Consider the following 25,237-nt stretch of genomic DNA (forward strand, 5'->3'; position numbering starts at 1 on the left):
CAGAGCAGGACAACACAAAAATATGAAAGACAGGAGGTATGCCAGGACCAAGGGTAAAAACCTGCACTTGGAAATGTTTACCTATGCTTTAGTTTTATGGAAAAGTTGTCTGTGCCACAAACATTTGACATACAGACAAGACAAAAAGTGAAATGAACAAAACTACAAGTGTGTAAAGAGTATTAACTTTATTTTTTCTTTTACATCAAATACTATTTTAATGCCAGATTTATGGCAAAAATCACAATCATATAAAGCTAGTATGTCCTTATCTTGAAGCCTACCTGTAAAACCTTGGTTGCTAGATGTCATCTGGAAGGGACTCTGCTGCATAGCTAGTTGGTGAAGTTTAGTAAGCTGTAGAAGTGGAAAGGCAGAGGGCAAGAACGATTATAAACCGCATGACACCAACACTGCTAACCAAATGCAAAACCATACCATAAAAAATGCCATTAGGACATTCAGACATTATTTTGAGCCTATGAAATTCCTGGAGAAATGTGTGAAAAATACTGTCTGCCAACCAGGACTCTAAAGCTAGAACCAGAATGTCAATGACTACTATGGTATGGATTTGTTAATGTAACAGTAGCCCAGTACCATGTTCGATCTACCAAACATGTAAAACTTCACCTTGAACTGAGAACTTTATTTATCTCTTACAAGCCATGGCACACTGATCCAACGTTCTCCTACGCTCAGCAAATATAAACATTTGATTGTTGTCGCATACCTGTCTGTAATTTTTCTGAGAGAATAGAATGTTTCCCCCCATTTACACTGTTTATATGTTCTGTTCCCCCTCCTTCAGACTGGTTTGTTTGTTAATAATTTACTAGGAAATAACCAAGCCATAAGAGCCACTGCATGGTATGTTATGGTATGTTTTTGTGGGTTGTTTAAAGAAACAAGAGTTTGCTTTAGAAAGTGTCCAGAAAACAAAGCAAAACAATATTATGGCAAAATCTAATTCTGCTCTAGTCATTTTGACACAGCAGTCAAGTTGAAAAAATATGCTGTAAAACTTATATATAACATGTTTGGTTTCGGTCATCCTTTGAATGAATTATTCCCACAAAAGAAACAAGTATGGCAAGGAGCTCAAGAATCAAAATCAACTGAGATGCATTAGTGCAAAAACTAACAGACTGAGAAACATAACAGTGGCAAGAGATATAAGTTTTTTTAACATCAACTGCAAATATTTATTAATTATATGTATTATAACTGGGGCTGTTGTATTTTAGTATCCTTTATTTTTGGATGTTCTTAAATTTAGTATGTCCAGTTTTTCCTGTATACATTTTAACTTTGGTTATATGTAATGGACAGTTAACTGCTCATTTTGTACTCTTCAGCTCAATTCTGTATTTAACTGTGATGCAGACTGAAATATATTTAAAAACTTTATGAGCACATAATAAGGTGACCTGGCATGTGGTTGGGTAGGAGCAAACAGAGCCATTAAGACCACTTACATCAGGTTGGGGGATCACATGTTGTCCTTGAATGGCATATGCCTGTAATCAGAACACAGTGTTCAAGAAAATTATGCACATTTAACTTACAATAGAGTAACACTTATTAGCTGAAAAAAAATATGAACAAACACAAAAACAGTCCCCTCTAAACATGTGCTACACACCAGATTATGTCTAAGAATTGAAATCATTGACTTGAAGGCAATGGTTACACTGTGTCAGCACACATTCTCATACCTTTAAGTGTGAAGATCGAGCCTAGTTGGGCACACCACCCATCTAGATTTTTTGCATACTGTGTGTTTTCTTTTGTCTATACTTATTTCTATCAAAGATGGAACCAAAAGCTGCAGAGGTCTCTTAATTTATACCAGTAATTTTTGTAGCTTCAGTACACCTCATTCAAATGGTCATCTAATGTTTAGACCCTTCATGAATTTTATTTCATTTGTCAGAAACAAGCTCTACTGAGAGACTAGTTTAAGTTTTGTAATAAGCAAGCTAAACAAGACTGTTAGAAAAATTCCTGTTTAAGGCATAAGGAATGAAAGACCTCACGAAAACCCCAAAATGTCAATTCAATGACCTGAAGTACTTAAGCACTTTTAAAATGGCATCTGCAAGTAGTTGACAGAGGTGTTAAGAAACTACTGCATCTACCTGTCCTCCAGCGAAGATCATAGGGGAGCCAGATGGCTTGGGCCTGTATGGGATGGTCACACCTTTCGGAGGAGACTATAGAGAAATGGTGCCTTTGAAGTATTAACAGTTAAACATAACTAAAGAAACACTGCAAAACGAAGTGTTTCTCATGTCCAACCTCTTTGAAGCTGGCCCACCATGTGGTCAAAAATGGAATAAAAATACTACTATTCATTTACGCTGTGTCTGTGCCGTATAAATAATTTTTGTGCTGGTGGCGTTTTTAAGAAATGAAACATATTTTATTACCCATGACGTGACTTAGCCCCCCAGAAACATGTGAATCACACAAAAACTGTCTCATTTGTTTGCGCCGAGTTTGTGCTGTCTAAAGCAACATTTGTGCTATTTTAATTCCCAAGTTATAAAGCCATAGTGCTTCAATGACTAACGTCACTCAGCCTCACATAAATGTCCAGATCATGCAAAATGCTCATTCATTTGTGCTGGTTTGTGGCGTTAAAAGAAATTTTATATTTTTGTTCTGTTTTATTTATTGAATTGTAGGCTAAAAAAACACTGTCTTGAAAATATCCAAGTCCATTTCTTTCAAACCTTTTTCCAGAATCAGAACAATGTTTTTATATGTTAATATCAAACAATAAAGAGGTGCTCTTATGCTATGGTTTTAACTTCTCACATTACATTTTTGACAAAGAAGCCCAACAAACACAAGTAAAGATTTCAATGAAAAACACTAAATTTCAAAGCTTTATAATGCTCCAGACTATGCTAACCCCACACGACCAGCCGTTCCATCGCTTCTTCTCTCTAACTTTTGTTCCTTGGAGAATAAACTGGACTACCTACAGATTCAGCGGGCTAGTTCAGAGACTGCTGTATTTTCGTTTTTATGGAGGTGTGGATGACGAGCTCCACTCCGGACTTAGCTGTTCAGCTTGATGGCCTGTTGTGCTTCCATGCGGACAGAGACGCTGCGTGTTTACATCAACACTGAATGGTGTAAAAACGCGGCGCTAGTCTCGAGTCACTGCTCACCGCTGGTGGAGTTTGCGATTGTCAGAGCCAGGCCATTTTATTTGCCTAGAGAGCCAAGTTCGCTGTATATAATAACGGTGTATATAACTCCCAGTGCTAATGCTAACGCCACACTGAACAAGCTGTACAGCGCAATCAGTGACGTCCAGAACACTAACCCAGACGGACTGTTAACTGTTGCCGGTGATTTCAACCATGCCAATCTGAAGTCAGTGCTCCCCAAATTTCTCCAGTATGTTGACTTTGCAACCCGTGGGGCTAACATGCTGGATTTTATTTACACAAACACATCCCTGACGCGTACAGGGCTGAGCCCCGCCACCACTATGGCTACTCAGACCACATCTCTGTGATGCTCATCCCAGCATACAGACTGCTCATCAGACATGCCAAACCAAACCAGAAGCAAGTGAGAACCTGGCTGCCAGGAGCTATCTGTTTTTCAGGACTGTTTTGAGCACAATGACTGGGAGATGTTTAGAGTAGCAGCAACTACCGTCATTGACTCCATCAACCTGAAGGAGCACACAGAATCAGTGTCTGGCTACATCAGCAAGTGATGTTACTGTCTCTAAACCCGTCACAACTCACCCCAACCAGAAACCACAGGTGACTGCAGACGTGCGCATGCTGCTGAGAACCTGCGACAAGACTTCCAAGTCAAGGGACAAAGCAAGCCTCAGGGTGGCAAGAGCCAAGCTCTCCCGGGTCATCAAAGAGGCTAAGTGTGCCTACTCAAAGAAAATCTACAAGTCACCTCCACCTGCTTGTGACAGTGATGCCTCCCTTCCAGACATGATTAACAACTTCTATGCTTGGTTTGGGGCACAGAACGACACAACGGTGAGGAAAAACACACCTCCTCTAAGTGAACAGGTACTCCACTGCTGATGTGCGAAGAACTCTACACAGAGTCAACCGACGAAAAGTACCAGCATCTGACAGGCAGAGTGCTAAGAGAATGTACCGAACAGCTGGCTGATGTTCTCACTGACATATTCAACATCTCTCTGAGCACTGCAGTCGTTCCAACGTACTTCAAGTCCACCATCATCATCCCTGTGCTGAAGAAGTCTCCAGTGCCCTGCCTCAATGACTAACGTCCCGTTGCACTCACTCCCATCATCATGAAGTGCTTTGAGAGTCTTGTTATGAGGCACATTAGAGACCATCTTCCTCCTTCACTGGACCCACTGCAATTTGCATATCGCCCCAACCGATCAACAGACAACGCCATCTCCACCACACTCCAACTGGTTCTCTCCCACCTAGACAATAAATACACCTACGTCGGAAGGCTGTTCATAGATTTCAGTTCAGCGTTCCACATCATCATTCCTCAGCACCTGATTGGAAATCTGAGCCTGCTGGGCCTGAACACTTCCTTCTGTAACTGGATCCTGTATTTCCTATCTGAGAGACCTCAGTTAGTCAGGATAGGAAATAACATCTCTAGCACAACCACACTGAGCACTGGTGCCCCTCAGGGCTGTGTGCTCAGTCCACTGCTGTTTTATCTACTGATTCATAATTGTACTGCAAAGTACACCTCAAACCTCAAAGTACACATCAAGTTTGCTGATGACACGACTGTGGTGGGTCTGATCAGCAAGAACAACGAGTCAGCATACAGAGAGGAGGTGCAGCGGCTAAGGGACTGGCGCGGAGCCAACAACCTGTCTCAGAATGTAGAAAAAACTAAGGAGATGGTTGTTGAATTCTGAAGAGTGCAAGGTGACCACCCCCCACTGAACATCACTAGCTCTGCTGTGGAAATCGTCAGGAACACCAAGTTCCTCGGTGTCCACATCACAGATAACCTCACCTGGTCCCTCAACACCAACTCCATAGCCAAGAGAGCCCAGCAGCGGTTCTACTTCCTGCGGAGACTGAAGAAGGCTCATCTCCCCGCTCCCATCCTCACCATGTTGTACAGGGGTACTGTGGAGAGCATCCTGAGCAGCTGCATCATCGCCTGGTTTGGGAATTGCACCGCCTCATACCGCAAGAGCCTACAGCATATAGTGAGGACAGCTGAGAAGATTATCAGGGTCTCTCTCCCCTCAATCATGGGTATCTACAACACACGTTGTATCTGGAAAGCCACTAGCATTGTGGACGACCCCATCCTTCCCTCACACGGACTTTTTTCACTGCTGCCATCTGGCAGAAGGGTACCAGAGCATCCGTGCCACCACTGCGAGACTCTGCAACAGCTTTATTCCTCAAGCAATCAGGTTTTTAAACTCACAAGGACTGATCTAAAAGCCCTCCTCACACACATACTTCACACACACACACAACTCATTTGATGCTCTGGAACATTGGTGCTAGACTGTGTTTTCACTGTTTTAATCAGGTTTTTCTACCTCAGTAACTGCTGTGTTTATGTATGTCATCCGATTGTGTGACTCACAGATCACAGCATGTTAATATCCTTGCACCTTATTCCATTTTCTCATGTCCAGAATGAGTGCCGTGTCGGTGCTGCACTGTCCTGTCTGTTTACTGTCTCTAATGTCTGTTTATCATATGAAACATATCATATCATATGTTTCTAGTTTAGTTTCTAGTTATAGTTTTTTGTTTGCGCACTATGTCTGCACATTCGCACTTTGTACGTTTTGCTCCTTGTTGCACCATTTTGTTCCTGGAGGAACGTAATTTCACTCCACTGTGTACTTTTGACTTCATTTTTTAATGTAAGTCCTTTCAGCCTGGTTATGTCATAGTTGGCATAGTTGGTTGGCATGGAATCAAAGGGAACATCCACAAAAAAGTATATAGTATGAATAGTATGAAGCCCACATTGGTTGGTGTTAAAATCTATTGTGATCTTGATGATTTCAGTGCATTTTTCAATTATATTTGGTGAGCATTTTACACAAATTACCATGAGCACACATGATACACTGAAAGTATTAATGTTTGCATTCCTTAAAATATGTGCAATCTCACAAAAAGCCTTGATTCTTTTTGAAAATGTGAACAATTTAATCGTTAGTTTTAGTATTGCATACTACTAGCTACGAGTGCAATTTTGAAGTTGAATAATTAAAGCTGAAAAAGCCAGAAAACTCTGTTGTAATGAGGGCATTGCCTTCTAAGGAGGCAAAAGCACGTTTCTCATATCTTCAACAATCAGTGTCACTTGTGTGGTAAATGATGTCATCACATATCACAAAAACTATTTATCCAATAATAAAAATAGTACAAATACTTATTTTAGTGGCATAAACAAGAACAAATGCAACACAAACTAATGCAATTTGGTTGATAAGGGACTGAGTAATGGTAATCATTAAAAAAATCTTTAGCCTATAATTTAAATAAAATGAGACCATTTTGATGCAATCTGGACGTTGATAGGGGCTGAGTGACGTCACTCACTGAAACATTATGCCTTTATAACTTGAGAATTAAAACAGCACGCACATAGCACATAGAAATTAGACCAGTTTGTGATTTCTATGGCACAAACCAGCACAAATGCATAGTAGTATTTTTATTCCATTTCTGACCACATGGAGGGGCAGCTTCATGGAAGTTCATGTTCAAAGCACTCAGGATTATGAAAATCAGAACATGTGTAAAAAAGCTGAATTACAAATTGCTGGCTGTTTACTTTTAGCATTCCACTTGAATCTGAAAATGATGTGTACCAGATTACAGTACAGTTATTTGTAAGATATTCTCATCTTTATCTCAATTTTGTAATATGATTGTGATGCCTTTAAAGTTCTGGTTAAGACGGATAGTTTAATACAGTTTCATTTGTAAACCTTGTCGTTACAAAGCCTTGATGTGATGTGCTTCACTAGGAAGAAACATCTTGTGCAAACGTACTTGAATTCAAACATGTTTGCCAAAACGTACTAGTGTTTAGTTTTGAAAAACTGTTCCTAAGTGTTTCAAAATCAGTTAAGCACATGCCAGATTCATGACATGACTGAAGCAACCTGGCAAATCCTGACCACTGTCCCTGCACTGACAGTGCTGCATTTGTTATTCCTCATAAATATGAGAAAGGTCTGGCTGAAGACCTACAGCAAGAGGCCCCTTTCTTGCAGCTCCAGTAGAAAGATCCAGTGATGTCGTGTGGGGTCTCTCACATGTTATGTTAATTTTTAAAGCTCCCTGGCACTATTGTTTACAGTGGTAGCTTATCACTAACTAATGCACACTTACAGGGAGATTAGTGTACTTACTGTGAGTTTTTATGACTTATCAATAGATATATCTAAAAGTATAAGTAAGCAACAAGGTAGTAGTTAAAGAAGAATTAAAATAAAAAAACAAAAATAAAGAAAAAAATGTTTTTTGAAAATCTTTAAGTAATATAAAAGGACTAGGAAAAGTTGAGAAGATACATGCATGTTCTTTTTCCCCTTAATGCATACTTATCCACCCACCCTTGCCCTCCCAAGAACCCACCCAATAACCTACCTTTGCCTACTTGAAAACCCAACCTTGCCCACCCACCAAGCATTAAAGATATAGGGTAGAGAGGTTTTAACAAAGAAGAAAGGGCAATCACATATACAATATCTGTATACATATTACTGCTGACAAAAAAAAACAAAAAAAAAAAAACAAACCACACACACACAAAATACAGAAGTATACAAAACTAATTAGATATATTCAAAATGCCAAAATAAAAAGGGAAAAGAATGGAGTCCAAGTATGAAAACTGTTTGTCTTTTGAACATAAATCTTAGCTGTTTTCATCCTCTAGTTCTTCATCAGTGGTCACCGGAAGCTACCCAGAGGTCACAGTTGGCTGGATATTTTTGGTTGGTGGACTATTCTCAGTCCAGTGACACAGAAGAGCTACTGGGGTGAATACAAATTCCAGCGCATCAGTCTGATCTGTACCAGCACAATACACACTAACACGCCACAACCAGGTCAGTGGCACTGCAGCACAGAGAATGATTAACCACCCAAATAATACTGATCTGTTCTCCTGTTACCAAGTGTGAGTGACTAGAGAAGTGACGTGACTCAAAAGTCATATTTAAGTATTATTATTATTATTATTATTATTATTATTATTATTATTATATTAGTGCATTCTGAGAAAGCTGTGAAGCAAGAGAGCGCTCTCTTTCCAGGCGAGCTGTTTTTAGCAGCTGGCTAACTTGAAGCAGCGCTCCGTCGCACAGCACGGCAAACTGATGATACTGTAGATCAAACAAGACACAAAAGCACTGCTTTCAGTTAAAACGTACCTAAAAGGAAGACTCTTGTCTGCTAGCTGGTGTCTATACTGTGATATGCTCTATTGCTGTATGATGCTGAGTGATGGCAGTGAGGCGGTGTGATCCAACATTGACCTACTGATCCAGCTAATGTTTGCTGTTCATACCAAGTCGACGTTCTTGACAAACTAAACAGTTTAGCTGTTGTTGGCCACATGTTTAGAATTTGTAACGGAATAGCCTAGCACTGGTCACCAGAGAGCTAAAATTAATCTTTTCTTTCTTAAATTATGACTATTACAAAAACAGCTGCCACTGTCCCATGATAGATTTGTGAAACGTTCCACTGGTTGGTGAGTGTGTGTCATGTTTCGATCATGAAGGATGGTTTAAAACAGCAATTAACCACCCAGGAGCAAAAATCAGCCTTTAAACTTGAAAGAAATAATGATTTGACATTGAAATGATTTGACAATAAATTGTACATCTACAAAGTGCATCCATATGTTAAGTTAAGCTGATAAAATGAATAAAACGTGTAGATAAAAGGAGATGTACCCAATGAAGTGGCTGGTCTGCAAATGCCGTCCTACTATTACACACACACACACACGACTTGAGCCTTTTCCTTCTGATTCTGAAATTTGGCTTCTAAGAAATAAAACTCAGATCACAATATTGTCTCAGATGTGTCTTAACTCTTTAGTGTCTGACTCATTTCATCCCCAGTCTCAGCTGAATAGTATTTCTATAAGAAAAGCATTGGATATCATTGTCATCTGTCAGTACAGAAGGAGAACTCTGTATTCATCTCCAAAACATGTTATTGTGAAATGCAGATGTTAATCTCCTTTTTTTCTCCAAGGGTGGGGGGTGGGGGGGATGGGGTCTTAGGAGAAAGTCAGTGATTCTTCATTAACATAATATTGACATCTGCTTTATTTCTCTGAGACAATCTTAAGACAGATTTTTTTCCTCTGTTAAATCTTAAATAAGATATGTAAAGTATCTCTACATCACGTTTCAGAACTTTTAATGAGATAGCTATCTAGAAATCATTCACAAAGAATATTCTATGAAAACATTCAAACCTAAAAATTTAAAGATCTATATGTTGAAAACGTTCAGTCATATGTTACACAACAGAAGGTGTTGGCAAATTCATCAACTTGAAAAACAGAAAGCACAATTAAATTGTGTTTACATTAGGATAATTTGTCAAACAACACTAAAGATGACAGGTTTACTATGCAGTCTTAGCTAATGCTAACGCTAGCTTACTAACTATCCTAATAACTAGTTATATTAGCTAACTTAGCAAACTAAAAACTTCCTTTAAATTCTTGTGTTAAGTACAATTTTCCCCATATGGTGATAATATAATTTGGAACTTAGTCTGTTGTTTACTGATGAACTCAGCAGCAGACACAGGATAAAACAACAATAGCACCCCAGAGCTTTAAAAATAAACATCTTTTTCACCTCATATGAGAGACCCCAGATGACATCACAGGATTCTTCTACTGGAGCTGCAAGAAACAACCTCTTGCTGGAGGTATGCAGGCAAATGCTGTTGCAATACTGAAGTTGTTGTGCGTATTAACTCATTTGTCCATGGCTTATGTATAGTAACTAGCTCACATTGCTCATCTTCCATCCAGAGCTAAAGATAAAAAGGCATCACTGTTCAATATATTCAACGGTTTATCATCAACATGTTCTTTAAATTTTCTTAAATATGTCACCACACAGACAGAAATGGACAAAGATTCAAAGTACTTAGCCATGTATCATCTCCAAATGTTTTTACCAGTTTTATCACACATCACTGGACTTACCAACCATCCTTTTAGCTTTTGGTACCTCAAGTGATCACATACAATGCACAAACACTGTATTCCTGCAAACAGTTGCTCTTATAAACAATGACTATTGCTCTTTTAGTATCCCCAGCATTTTCGACATATTTGATTTAGGATTTTACCCCATTACAAGAGAGATGACCCGTTAGCCAACCAAATAATGTGTAATGAATTTAAACAAAATCAGTGCCCCTTTTTTAAAATGGAAAAAAATAACATTTTTGGCACTTTTGTATTGATATTTCATTGTACTTTATCCTGCTAACACAATCCATTACATAAGAGGAAGCTTTTCGTTTCTGGCAATGCTCAAACTGAAAACAACATGTAAATCAATATACAATGGACATTATTTCATGCCTGTTTTGGTCCAAGCTTTCAGAACTTAGTTAGTAATTGGAAATCATTCTTTATTTGATTAAAATGTTCACCATCTACATTCCTTACATACATAGAGTTTTGAATTCTCAATCTCAATATAGTATACTGTGCTAATATAGTATATATTTTCTTGTGTGGAATATAAATAATGTTTTGTTATCTTTAACTTTGCCACAAAACTGTAATTACTCTTGAAAAACAGAAAAGTTATTATACAAGAACTTCAGCAGCTGAGGCCACTTTGTAGCTATTTTGCCTGATGTTCAGTTGTTTGATCCTGATAACCAAAGCCGTTTTTATCTGCTGAGGTCTGAAGACTAAAAACGTACACTGTGACATAGCCAACTCTTTGCACAGACATGATATCTGGCGACCACAACAGCCTGCTGAACCAGCGCAGCTCAAAAGTCACGTTTCTAGAACATCCATGCCAGACAAGAGGTATTAAATGTACCACATCAACCAACATGTTTAAAACATCAAATTATATTCACGTCGGGTAAATCTAGTTTCTTGCTATGGTTTGAAAGAAATAAAGCAACAAATGAAAATTTTTTAACTTGCGGCAAATGAGTTTTTTTTACCATCACATACATCAATATGATTAGGTTTACTAAAGAAGAATGAGTAGACATATACTTCAAGATGAAAAAACAGCACTATTTATATTAGAGCTGCAACAAATGAATAATTTGATAATCGATAAACTATCGTTTATTAAAATGAACGATCAATTATTGTGATTATGAATCACTATATTACCAAACAACATGTCGCTATCAGCTTTTCAATTTAGCTTGAAGTTATTTAATGCATTTGCTAACTAACAATGAAGACAAAAGGATGAATAACGTATTCAAAAATTTTTAAATGAACTTTCCTGTTAATACAAAAAGATAAAATAAAACTCAAATTTTTTTCCTGTCAAAATTGAAAACTAAGGATGTGCAACGTAGTGGCAATAAAATAACAAAAATAAAATCAGTCTTTCTTTAAACAGTACCGTCTGTGCTTGTGCATTCTGCTCTTTATCTACAGCAAGGGTTGGCAAATTTTAAGAAAAGCCATTTTGTCCTTTCAGCGAAAATCAAACCACCTTGAGAGCCACAGCATTTAATGTCCATTTTACCATCTTGTTTCAGTATGGGCTAATGTACTAGTATAGGCTTAAAAATGTAATATAAATGAAAACGCAGACTTACTTCGCTCTGCTTTAAGCTTTAGCACAGCTATTTTCTCACATACCACCAGGAAACTTTTCCGCAAAAGTGGAATCATTTCTTGTAAAATGTCTCTTGATTCTTAATCTTTTACGAGGCTGAGGTCAGCAAACTTTCCTGTTCCACCTTAAATGGTGCCTGAGGTGCCAGAATGTAACCTTTTAAGGTGGAAGGTGAAAATCTGAACAAGAAGCTGGCAAATGAAAAGCTGACTTCAGCTTTGGACCTTTTAGAGTTCGACAGTTTCTCCTTGCAGATTAAACATATTGGGAAACCAGCTGGAGTGATTATGAATGTGAATAAGTACATTGGTACATAGTAAGTACATAGGCAAGACAGAGAATGTTGTCTATGTTGCAGTGACCAGCAGTCTGTGCGCTGATTTTCAGGGTTAAAGGGAGAATTAGTAGATATAGGTTACATAACTACAGCAATTAAGATCATTTATTGTTAAACCTGTGTTAGAATGATCAGCAGAGATTTATTTTACCGCAAAGAAGGATTACTATATTTTTACCTAAAATCTAATTCTGCTATGGAATCGCAACAGGGAAATAAAAGAGCTGCATGCAGCTCTGGAGCCACATGCTGCCAACCCATGACCTACACACTTCTGTAAATAAATTCTACAAATCACAGGTCTTCATTGAAAAGGAGGAACATCTGTGAGAGGCTTGCTCTCATCTGAATATCTCAGCAGATTTTCACTTCTACAGAGATGATTCACTCTGATGAAGAGGTTGGGAAGGTGTTTTTTGGCAAAAATATTTGTGGCAAACTTGTTCTCTAAACAGTGGTAAACAGCCCTGAGTATTTAAGCCAGTCAACGTTATTTGGAATTTGAGCACGGCTATTGTGAATAACAGTTACTTGCGTTTCTGTTCCAACTCCATTAATCATTCAGGAGAACAGGCATTCCATGATAGAAAATGTTACAGCTCATAAACTGAAGTAACATTAGCTAACTAGCTAGCACAGCTAACTTTCTGAGATGAATCTTCCTCATCCAGTGAGCCAACGTGGTTTTTTTTTCTTCAGATCTTACATTTTTGAGGAATTTGTTCTTGAGGCTGCCATCGTGTGTTTGTCTCCAGTGAGCGGTAATGTCAAAACATTCCTAGTGAGCACGAGTAACATGTATTGAAGAACAGGAATCTCAAATTCTTCATACCATTTATAATTCTTGAAAAAGCTCTTACCTCAAGCATTACTACACAGATCTGCTTGACACACTCAATGATGGATTGTGGGGTGCCAGCGATGGTTATGGCCCGCTCTGTGGAGTTTGGCAGCATATCTCCTGCAACCTGCACTTGGGCACCAGTTGACTTTGAAGAAACCAGAGATATTAGATATCACCTTTTCTGGAACTATAAATGAAAAAACTTTACTTTGTTTGCCCAGACATTACTTACCTCTCGTATTTCTTTAATCTTGCAGCCACCTTTGCCAATGAGGGACCCACACTGACTTGCTGGCACAACAATACGCAGGGTCACAGGGGGTTTGCTGGTGGCTGTACTGTTGTTCATAGAGATGCTGATGTCCTGCAAGGAAAGAGGTAGATTATTAGAATGGCTAGTCAGAGGTAGCGGCCTAAAAAATGTTAACATTCCTGTGTTAGGTCTTTACCTCCTCTAGTTTATCAATTATCATTGAAAATGCTTTAAAGATGGCAGTGGTTGGGCCTGCAAGGGTGATAATTCTCTCTGGACAGTTGCCTTCTGAAATGTTGATCCGTGCACCACTCTTGAAAGGAGCAAACAGCACTGTTAATTTTACAATGAAATTACATTACCTGTAAAATTCCAATATAATGATGGGCTTCAGCAAACAGTTACATTAACCTAACCTCTTCTCTCATTTTCTTCACAGATTCACCTTTCTGTTTAATAAGGCAAAAAAAAAAAAAAAATCAAATGACAGTTCAAACTTTAAACTCAAGGAGAGAGAGTTGTGTTTAAATTACAGAAGAATAAACAAAGATCTACCAACCTTGCCGATTATGCTTCCAACTTCCTGTACAAACACAGATATTTATAACAAGCACACTAAATATCCATGGAGAGTCAGGTGTAAGAGGCTCTGAATATTCTATTATAACTTATAACTCCTGTTAGGATGAAAGAACCTGAACCAAAAAATATGCTACATACCTTGACATGTGTGTAAATCAACCGCATTACATACAAACCTGGAAGTGATCACAATTTTCTGCCAGACACATGAAGGGGTACGCTGGTATGCACACTGGAAGTTGCAAATAGAGGTCAAACATCATGATGGCTGTGTGACGCCTACCTCATCACTCCGATGCAGGGGCACTCCAGCTTGTTTGAAGCTGCACATACTAAGGAGCACACTTTACGTTGTTTCATTCAGATTGCTTTGTCCTAGCGAGAGAGATTACAGAATATTCGGGGCCTCTTTCAAGTGAATCTCCCTGTATTAAGTTTACTACTGTTTTACAACCCCATTTCTAAAATCATTGGGATGCTGTGAAAAATGTCAATAAAACCAAAATGCAATGATGTGCAAATAATTTTCTGCATATCTGCTGTGATTCTGTTCTGCTGTTATAAAACACACTTGTTCAGTTAATTAAGTCAGGATGCACAGAATGGAATACTGCTTCTTCCATACAATAAATATAATACTTCCATAGAGTACAAACAATAAATAACAATACATGTGAATTTTCATATCTGCATTAACATATTCTAAAACATGATATGTACAACCCCAATTCCAATTAAGTTGGAATATTGTGTAAAACATAAATAAAAACAATACGATGATTTGCAAATCCTTTTCAACCTATGTTCAATTGAATACACTACAAAGACAAGATATTTAATGTTCAAACGGATATTGTTTTTTGCAAATATTCACTCATTTTGAATTTGACGCCTGCAACACCTTCCAAAGAAGTTGGGACAGGGGCAACAAAAGACTGGGAAAGTGAGGAAAGCTCAAAAAACACCTGTTTGGAACATACCACAAGTGAACAGGTTAATTGGAAACAGGTGAGTGTCATGATTGGGTATAATGGGAGCATCCCTGAAAGGCTCAGTCGCTCACAAGGGCGAGGTTCACCACTTTGTGAACAACTGCGTGAGCAAATGTCCAACAGTGTAAGAACAACGTTTCTCAATGTGCAATTGCAAGGTATTTAGGGATTTCATCATCTACAGTCCATAGTATCACAAAAACATTCAGAGAATCTAGAGAAATCTCTGCAAGCAAGTGGCAAGGCAGAAAACCAACATTGGATGCCCGTGACCTTCAATCCCTCAGGCGGCACTGCATTAAAAACTGACATCATTCTGTAACGGATATTACCACATGGGCTCAGGAACACTTCAGAAAACCATTGTCAGTGAACACAGTTCGTCACTCCATCTACAAGTGCAACTTAAAACTCTACCATGCAAAGCAAAAGCCATATAATAACAACAACACCCAGAAACGCCGCCGGCTTCTCTGGGCCAAGCTCATCTGAGATGGACTGGCGCAAAGTGGAAAAGTGTCCTGTGGTTTGACGAGTCCACATTTCAAATTGTTTTTGGAAATCATGGACGTCATGTCCTCTGGGCCAAAGAGGAAAAGGACTGTCTGGATTGTTATCAATGCAAAGTTCAAAAGCCAGCATCTCTGATGGTATGGGGGTGTGTTAGTGCCCATGGCATGGGTAACTTGCACATCTGTGAAGGCATCATTAATGCTGAAAGGTACATACAGGCTTTGGAGCAACATATGCTGCCAACCAAGCAATGTCTTTGTCAGGGACGTCCCTAATTATTTCAGCAAGACAATGCCAAGCCACATTCTGGATGTGTTACAACAGCATGGCTTCATAGTAAAAGAGTGCGGGTACTAGACTGGCCTGCCTGCAGTCCAGACCTGTCTCCCATTGCAAATGTGTGGCGCATTATGAAGCACAAAATATGACAACGGAGACCCTGGACTGTTGAGCAACTGAAGTTGTACATCAAGCAAGAATGGGAAAGAATTCCACCTACAAAGCTTCAACACCTCTCCATGGATGCTTGAATGATCCTAGGAGCTATGTTGTCTGGAGCAAAAGCTCCTGGTAGGGTCTCCCATGGCAAATTGGTCCTAGGTGACAGGTCAGACAAAGTGTGAACCATAATAACCCCTATGAAAAGACGAAAACAGGACTTGTGTACACTGCCCGGGAACAGGGTTACCTGGAGCCAGGCCTGGGAGGAGGGGCTCGCCAGGGAGCATCTGGTGGCCGGGCATTTACTCATGGTGCCCTGCCAGGCCCAGCCCGAAGGAGTTACATGAGTCCCCCCTCCCATCGACCCACCACCAATGGGAGGGGCAGTAGTAGAGGTTCGGTGCTTTGTGAATCGGGCAGTGTCCGAAGGCATGGGCCTTGGCGTTCTGATCCTCGGTTGCTGAAACTGGCTTTTGGAACTTGGAATGTTTCCTCACTGGCGGGGAAGGAGCCCGAGTTGGTGCGCGAGGTTGAGAGATAGGCTATATATATATATATATATATATATATATATATATATATATATATATATATATATATATATATATGTATAGAGGCTAGATATAGTCGGGCTCACCTCAACACATAGCTTGGGCTCTGGGTCCAATCTCCTTGGTCTTTTCTGGAGTTGCCCATGGTGAGAGGCGGCGGGCAGGTGTGGGCTTTCTCATAGCCCCTCGACTCGGCGCCTGTATGTTGGGGTTTTCTCCGATGGACTAGAGGGTAGCTTCCCTACGCCTTTGGGTTGGGGAACGGGTCCTGACTGCTGTCTGTGCTTATGCACCGAACAGCAGTTCAGAGTACCCAGCCTTCTTAGAGTCCTTGGGAAGGGTGCTTGAAAGTGCTCCTCCTGGAGACTCTATTGTCCTACTGGGGGACTTTAATGCTCACGTGGGCAATGACAGTGAGACCTGGAGGGGTGTGATTGGGAGGAATGGCCTCTCTAATCTGAACCCGAGTGGTGTTCAGTTTTTGGACTTCTGTGCAAACCACAATTTGTCTATCACGAACACAAGGATGTCCATAAGTGCACATGGCACCAGGACACCCTAGGCCGCAGTTCAATGATTGACTTTGTAGTCGTGTCATCGGACTTGCGGCCATGTGTTTTGGACACTCACGTAAAGAGAGGAGCTGAGCTGTCAACTGATCACCACCTGGTGGTGAGTTGGATCAGGTGGTGGGGGAAGATGCCGGTCAGACCAGGCAAGCCCAAACGTATAGTGAGGGTTTGCCGTGAACGGCTGGCAGAAGAACCTGTCAGATTGATCTTCAAATCACACCTCCGTCAGAACTTTGACCTGATATCGGGGGAGGTGGGGGACATTGACTCAGAATGGGCCTTGTTCCGCTCCTCCCTTGTTAAAGCGGCTGACTGTAGCTGTGGCAGTAAGGTAGTTGGTGCCTGTCGGGGCAGTAATCCTCAAACCCAGTGGTAGACACCCCAGGTGAGAGATGCCGTCAAGCTTAAGAAGGAGTCCTACAGGCCATGGTTGGCCTGTGGGACACCAGAGGAAGCTGGCAAGTAGCAACAGGCCAAGCAATCTGCAGCTTCAGTCGTCGCCAAGGCAAAAACCTGTGTTTGGGAGGAGTTTGGTGAGGTCTTGGAAAGTGACTAAGTCGGCTCAGAAAAGATTCTGGCAAACCGTCAGGCGACTCAGAAGGGGAAAGCAGTGTGCCAATAGCACTGTATAGTGGAGATGGTGTGCTGCTGACTTCGACTGAAGACGTCATTGCGCGGTGGAAGGAATACTTTGAGGACCTTCTCAATCCCACCGACACGTTCTCCAGTGAGGAGGCAGACTCTGGGGACTGGATTCAGCGGGTGATTGAAAGGCGGATTGGTGCTGGGTGAGCAGTATTGCGGGCTCTTTACCGGTCTGTTGTGGTAAAGAAAGAGCTGAGCCATAAGGCAAGGCTCTCGATTTACCGGTCGATCTACGTTCCCACCCTCACCTATGGTCATGAGCTTTGGGTAACAGGCAAGTCCACATGGGAGGAGATCCCGGGGAAGACCCAGGACACGCTGGCGTGACTATATCGCCCAGCTGGCCTGGGAGCGCCTCGGAATCCCCCTTGGCGAACTAGTGGAAGTGGCTGGGGAAAGGGAGGTCTGGGCCTCATTGCTTAGGATGCTGCCCCCGTGACCCGAACCCCAGAGAAGCGGAAAATAATGGATGGATGGATGGATGGATGGAAGCTTCAACAATTAGTGTCCTCAGTTCCCAAACGTTTATTGAGTGTTAAAAGGAAAGGTGATGTAACACAGTGGTAAACATGCCCCTGTCCCAACTTCTTTGGAACGTGTTGCAGGCATCAAGTTCAAAATGAGTGAATACTTGGAAAAAACACTAAAGATTATCCGTTTGAACACTGGATAGGTTGAAAAGGATTTGAAAAGGTTGAAAATGATTTGCAAATCATCATATTCTGATTTTATTTATGTTTTACACAACATCCCAAATTCATTGGGATTGGGGTTGTAAATGCAAAGTCTGTGCAGGTTTAGAATAAAGGTTCACAACTGATGCTAGCAGCTAAATGAAAACTTAAATGTGACCTTGCCATGCATGAGTACTCTGATGGTCAGGGTGACATTGAGCCCTCCTTCTATCACACTGGAGTCCATAATGACAGCTTGAATGAAGAGTAACTTCGAGGTGGTAGGCAAGGGTTCTTTTGTCACAAAGCTGGACCTGTAGCAAGCAAGAGTGAAAATAAGGCAATTTTATAGCACTAATGTGTACACACACACACACACACACACACACACACACACACACACATACATACAAACCGGATTCCAAAAAAGTTGGGACACTAAACAAATTGTGAATAAAAACTGAATGCAATGATGTGGAGATGGCAAATGTCAATATTTTATTCGTAATAGAACATAGATGAAAGATCAAAAGTTTAATCTGAGTAAATGTAACATTTTAAAGGAAAAATATATTGAATCAAAATTTCAGTGTCAACAAATTCCAAAAAAGTTGGGACAAGTAGCAATAAGTGGCTGGAAAAAGGAAATTGAGCATATAACAAACAGCTGGAAGACCAATTAACACTAATTAGCTCAATTGACAAAATGATTGGGTATAAAAAGAGCTTCTCAGAGTGTCAGTGTCTCTCAGAAGCCAAGATGGTAAGAGGATCACCAATTCCACCATTGTTGTGCAGAAAGATAGTGCAGCAATACCAGAATGGTGTTACCCAGCGTAAAATAGCAAAGACTTTTAAGTTATCATCATCAACCGTGCATAACATCATCAAAAGATTCAGAGAATCTGGAACAATCGCTGTGCGTAAGGGTCAAGGCCGTAAAACTCTACTGGATGCTCGTGATCTCCGGGCCCTTAAACGTCACTGCACCTCAAACAGGAATGCCACTGTCAAGGAAATAACAGAATGGGCTCAGGAATACTTCCAGAAAGCATTGTCAGTGAACACAATCCACCGTGCCATCCGCCATTGCCAGCTGAAACTCTACAGTGCAAAGAGGAAGCCATTTCTAAGCAAGCTCCACAAGCTCAGACGTTTGCACTGGGCCAGGGGTCATTTAAAATGGAGTGTGGCAAAATGGAAGACTGTTCTGTGTTCAGATGAGTCACGATTTGAAGTTCTTTATGGAACACTGGGACGCCATGTCATCCGGACCAGGATAACCCAAGTTGTTATCAACGCTCCTTTCAGAATCCTGCATCACTGATGGTATGGGGTTGCATGAGTGCTTGTGGCATGGGCAGCTTGCATGTCTGGAAAGGCACCATTAATGCAGAGAACTATGTTCAGGTTCTAGAACAACATATGCTCCCATCTAGACGTCATCTCTTTCAGGGAAGACCCTGCATTTTTCAACAAGATAATGCCAGACCAGATTCTGCAGCAAACACAACATCATGGCTACGTAGGAGAAGGATCCGGGTACTGAAATGGCCAGCCTGCAGTCCAGATCTTTCACCTATAGAGAACATTTGGCGCATCATAAAGAGGAAGGTGCGACAAAGAAGGCCCAAGAAGATTGAACAGTTAGAGGCCTGTATTAGACTTGAATGGGAGAGCATTCCTATTTCTAAACTGTCCCCAGACGTCTGTTGAGTGTTGTAAGAAGAAGGGGTGATGCCACACAGTGGTGAAAATGGCCTTGTCCCAACTTTTTTGGGATTTGTTGACACCATGAAATTTTGAAACAACATATTTTTCCCTTAAATTGGTACATTCTCTCAGTTTAAACTTTTGATCTGTGATTTGTGTTTTATTCTGAATAAAATATTGACATTTGCCATCTCCACATCATTGCATTCAGTTTTTATTCACAATTTGTTTAGTGTCCCAACTTTTTTGGAATCCGGTTTGTACATATATATATACACACACACAAACACACACCCCCATCACAACAATTTCACCTTAACAAAGCAAAAAAGTCTAGCACAATATTCTAGTTAGTTCAAGTCCAGCTTACAGTCCAATATCACATAGTTCTTACTAACCCTAACCCAACCCTACAGATCAACAGTGCAGGTTGAAATTAAAACATTTTATCATTAAAAACATTGTAAAATAAATTATTACTTTTCCCAAATGAAAAACATATTTTTTTTAACTCCAGGACAAATAAAGCATATCTAAACAGGGACCCCAAATTTCTGAAACATTACTCTGGACAAAAGATGAGCTTAAAATACATATATAATTGAAAGAGGTTCTGGAGACAAAAAGTTAAATCATAACATCTCCTTCTACATTGATAAAATACTGAAAGATTTGTGATATGTGGAAGAAAATGAGCCATATTTCAGAGATTTGTTTGCTAGTCAAAGTCACTAGGCCAAAGCAGACACTGGAAACATTTTTCTTACAAGAAACATTTTAACTATCATAAACAGTTCTGTAGCATGTTGGTGAATGACTAAGCTCGTGAGAAGACTGTCGAAAATGTCAGCCATAAAAAAACACTTCACTGATTTAGTTTTAGTCATTTATTTTCAACATGGTGTGTAAATATCCCAACTAGTACCAATCTTCACCAACATTTTTAACAGATCACTGGAACCCTTCTCTGTTCCCTCATACTTTAAAGCATCTATCATTCAAGTCCACACACAAAAAAAAAAAAACACATCACTGGACTATATAACTACAGGCCAGAGGCCCTGACTAGGGCTGCAACGATTAGCCGGCATAATCGACATCGATTATAAAAATTTGTACCTCAACGCACTACAAGAACTGCTGGGGGCAGTATCGCTTTCCAGCACTACTCCAATAGGGTAAGCGTTTTCTACCACTTTCAGCCAACTAGTGTTAGTACCGGAATGCTTGTTTGTTTCCCTGGACTGGTAAGGTTAAAGATGCTTATAAATCATCCAAGAACAAGATTTTGCTGACAGCCAATGCCTGAACCAGTGTTGCCACAGAGGCATATCTTGGCATCACTTGTCCCTTAGAAGTGATGAGTGGGAGCTCACTAGCTTCTGCCTCACAACCATGTCAGCAGAAGGTTGCCATATTGGACCTAATGTTGTTACATGGATTAAGACTGTGGAAATGTTTGAGATTCCTCCAAACAAGATTATGGCAGTTGTCCATGAAAATGGCTTCAACACTGTCCTGGCAGCAAACATCTTTCAGGAAAAACATGGGTGAAAGTCTGTCCATGGCACAAGCCACACTTTACAACTGGTGGTCAATCATGCATTGAAACACCCTCAGATCAGCAAAGCAGTGAGGTGTCTTGTAGAGCACTTCAAACAAAGTGAACTGGTTTTAAGCAAGCTGAAAACCAAGCAAACACAGATGGGGACCCCAGAACACAAACTTGTCTAAGATGTCTCTAGCAGGTGCAACAACACCCATTACAGGATGACTCACCTGCTGGAACAGAGATGCCCACTGACTGCGACTCTTTTTGACCCAGCTGTAACACAGAGAGGGATATAATCTTTAGACCTTAAAGCTGATCAGTGGATACTGATACAAGAACTGGCAAAAGCTCAGCAGGCCTTTAAACGTGCCACTGTCTACTTAAGTGGTGAAATCTATGTGACAGCCTCTGCCCTGCCTCCTCTGGTCAGAGGGTTTTTGAAGCCCACCCAGACAAGCTATGTTCCAGTGTAGGCCCATCCAGACAGCTGCTTCAGAAGAGAGCAGTGCATGCTGAACAGGAGAGGTCACGGTCACAGATGTAACCCAAGTAAACAGATTTTAGCAGCTGCACTAGATCTACGTTTTTCGAAAACTGAAATTCTTATTCTTATTCAGACTTATTCCTGAATAAAGTTCAGACTTTGGCCTGGGAGTAGTACTGTGAAGAACCAGCGCACCAGTGATACATGCCAAAGCATCAGTTAAGAGAAGTCTGTTTCAGTTCTCAAGTCACTGGTTGGATGTGACTGAACAGACAGTGACAGTGAGACCAATGAGCAGGATGCACACAACCTAGTGATAACTAATGAAGTATGCTTCAGTTATTTAAATAGGAACAGTACATATTAATGAACATTTAAAATCAAATATAACAAGCCTTCACCTCGAGGCTAATCTTCATTTGTTCTCTTATGGTAGATGCTGATGTACTATGGAAAGCAGCCCATCTCAAAAACAGAAAGTCCACTGTCTTGGTACATTTTGGACTGGTAGAAGTTCTTTTTTTTAACATTTGAAGCCCTATTTGAACATTTGGATTCTTTTAATTTGCTATGAGCAGAGACTGGACAACAGGATGACATTCACAGGTGAGCAGACTTGAGCAGGTGAGGTAAAACTGGAATAGGAAAGCTGAGATTGAGGGCATGACAGAAATAACTGTTGACTAATCGACCACCACAATAATCATTAGCTGCAGTCCTAGCCCTGACCTCTAAACACCATTTGTAATATTTACTGAATAATTATTATTTCTGCCATGTCCTCAATCTCAGCTTCTCCTATTCCGGTTTTATCTCACCTGCTCAAGTCTGCTCACCTTTGCTCTTGCCTCTGCTCCATCCCTGCAGTTTGCATACAGAGCTAACTGGTCTGATCACGACATGGTCAACTTGGCTCTGCACTTCATTCTACAACATTGACAGTTCTGGAACCTACACTAGGGTTCTGTTTGTGGACTCAACATTCAACACTATAGTGCCAGAACTGCTGCAGGCTAAGTTGTCCCAGCTGTTGGTGCCAAATCCCATCTGCCAGTGGATCATGGATTTCCTGTTAAGTAGAAGACTAGAGGTGCGAGTCTTGCTGATGCCACCTGTCGATAGAGAAGCAAAGTTAAATTATACAAAAAATAGTTTGGCCAACGCAATGCATCTACCCAATCAACAGACAGCTGACACTCCATGCTGAGTTGTTACATAAATGCAAGTCTTTCCATTAAGTAAATTTAGCAGACAATTTCAAACCACTGTTTTTTTTGTTGGAGGGGTCCAGCTGCATCCACTTTCTTGTTATGGCCTTTTTACTAGCTACCAATAATATCTTTAGCAGATATTCATCATTTCTCCCTACTAACTGGACTACTTCCCCAAAATAAAGATTCACCCATGAAAACTATATAATTCCAAATAAGTCTTCAATGACATTTCCAATCTCTTGACAGACAGACAGAATTCTTGGACATCAGCCATTTGAGTACCACACCATCTCCAACACTGTCCCTGGTCATTTCCTTAGTCGATGACAAAGGAATTATATACTCTTTATTTTGGAGTATAAAAAAACCTAACCAAACATTTCCAATTTTCCTAATAATCTTGAATGTGATGTTTGTGATGGATATATGCTGTAACTGTATGGTTTCAAACTTCTGTAAAGCTGCTTTGTGACAACATCGTTCCATCAAGTTCGAATTTATAAGTAATTATTTTAGTTTCTAATTTAGTTTAGGATTTCTAATTTCACTTACAGTATTCTCAGTGGTTTCCACAGTCTCCCTGAAAGGAGTTTCAATGCCTTTGGGCTCACTTCATAGTATCTTTGTTGGATGAACCTAGCTTGTTTTTGTCCTTGTCATACATTTCTTTCAGTTTCTGTTAGTTTGGTTCGGTGTTGAGTTTTTTTTTTTTCATGAGCCATTCCTAATCCTTATATTGTACTTTGAAGTTTTTCATATTTTTTAATTTTTCTCTTTAATCTGTTCTGAAGATATAGATATTATTTTGCCACAAAGCACTGCTTTTGCAGCATCCCACAGAATATTTGGAGTCACTTCACTAGTACCACTCAAGTATATTTTATGTTTTGCTGAGTATACTGTCTTCCTGAAGGGTGCAAGTTTCTCCATACATCTACCATACCCAATTCTTGGAGTATATTATACAGGGTTCGAGTCTGTGGGTTAGCTCTTACTCAAGAGTTATTCAAATCTAAATCTGGCTGAAGAAGTATATTCATATGCCCTCCACAGATTAACATTACATATATTTCTATAGCCACTAGACCAAAAACTCTTTTAAAGAATGTTTTTTTTCCTACCTGGGGGGGCATAGATATTAAAAAGTCTCGTCTTCATGACTTATTTTCCATTTTACCAATATACACCTCTGTTCCTTACCCTTTGCAATTTTAATATCATACAAAGTTCACTTTGTATGATATTAAAATTGCAACTCCCTTTTCTGTCCTGATTTATGGGAGAGAAGAAAACTATTACGGAACCTCATTTTCTTACATTTTTCCAAGTTCTTTATCTGATGAATGTGTTTGACTGAATACAATTTGTATCTTTTCTTTTTTCATTTTAACAATTGATTTACTCCTTTTAATAGCACTATGAAACTCAATGATATGTGCACACACCAAACTATCAATTGACAGCCATTTAAACTTTGCACAATAAATGTTTCAAAGAAAAAGAAAAAAGAACAATTGGGGGAAAGACTTTCACTATCAAGGTTTACTAAAGACCTGTTTTTGAAGGGTTATGATACCTCTTTCCCAAAGAGGGCCCTTCTCAGGAACATCTCTTTTACTAAAACTACAGGTCCCAGTTGCTTCTATAGTTTAATATCTGAATAGGAACAGAAGAGAAACAAGATAATTTCTTAACAAATCTGAAAGAGGTGGAATTATCATCTACTCTCAAGTATGCCTTACTGCATATGAGTCTTACTATTAGATATGAATGGCAATCTAATACAGTTTGGCTTCCTCTTGCTATCCTAAGAGTCTGATGGACTGTCAGCTCAAGGGATAATCAGACACTTTTCCTGAATCTATTCACTTACAGCATTTAGAAGACACTCATATCCAGTGTGACTTGCAAGAAGTGCTCTGTCTATCTAGAGAAAGTATCTTTGCTAGTTACCAGTAGGTTAGAGAGAAAGCCGGTCCTGAGCTCAGACACTGCTAGAAACAAAAAGTCACTGTTGAT

The 25,237-nt window shown here is 40.0% G+C and overlaps 1 protein-coding gene across 11 annotated transcripts in view; it reads right to left on the reverse strand.

Annotated features, from left to right (window-relative positions):
• LOC108440343 (poly(rC)-binding protein 2-like) overlaps nucleotides 1-25,237 on the reverse strand; it is a 49,787-nt gene that overhangs the window by 14,090 nt on the left and 10,460 nt on the right. For 8 of the 11 annotated variants that reach the window (XM_017719166.2, XM_017719169.2, XM_017719167.2 and 5 more), the window contains exons 2-12: nucleotides 22,960-23,116; nucleotides 21,748-21,793; nucleotides 18,434-18,569; nucleotides 13,845-13,868; nucleotides 13,702-13,734; nucleotides 13,482-13,598; nucleotides 13,265-13,396; nucleotides 13,049-13,177; nucleotides 2,142-2,216; nucleotides 1,479-1,520; nucleotides 285-357 (exon numbers count right to left, since the gene is read on the reverse strand). In XM_017719166.2, coding sequence (XP_017574655.1) covers nucleotides 285-357; nucleotides 1,479-1,520; nucleotides 2,142-2,216; nucleotides 13,049-13,177; nucleotides 13,265-13,396; nucleotides 13,482-13,598; nucleotides 13,702-13,734; nucleotides 13,845-13,868; nucleotides 18,434-18,502 — 694 coding nt within the window. In that variant the 5' untranslated portion in view covers nucleotides 18,503-18,569; nucleotides 21,748-21,793; nucleotides 22,960-23,116. Of the gene's footprint in view, nucleotides 1-284; nucleotides 358-1,478; nucleotides 1,521-2,141; nucleotides 2,217-13,048; nucleotides 13,178-13,264; nucleotides 13,397-13,481; nucleotides 13,599-13,701; nucleotides 13,735-13,844; nucleotides 13,869-14,150; nucleotides 14,243-18,433; nucleotides 18,573-21,747; nucleotides 21,794-22,959; nucleotides 23,117-25,237 lie in introns of those variants that run through there. The other 3 variants (XM_037532270.1, XM_017719165.2, XM_037532271.1) reach the window with 3 other exon arrangements.

Source organism: Pygocentrus nattereri, chromosome 21 (assembly GCF_015220715.1).
Source record: "Pygocentrus nattereri isolate fPygNat1 chromosome 21, fPygNat1.pri, whole genome shotgun sequence".
In the NCBI taxonomy this organism is placed as follows: Eukaryota; Metazoa; Chordata; class Actinopteri; order Characiformes; family Serrasalmidae; genus Pygocentrus; species Pygocentrus nattereri.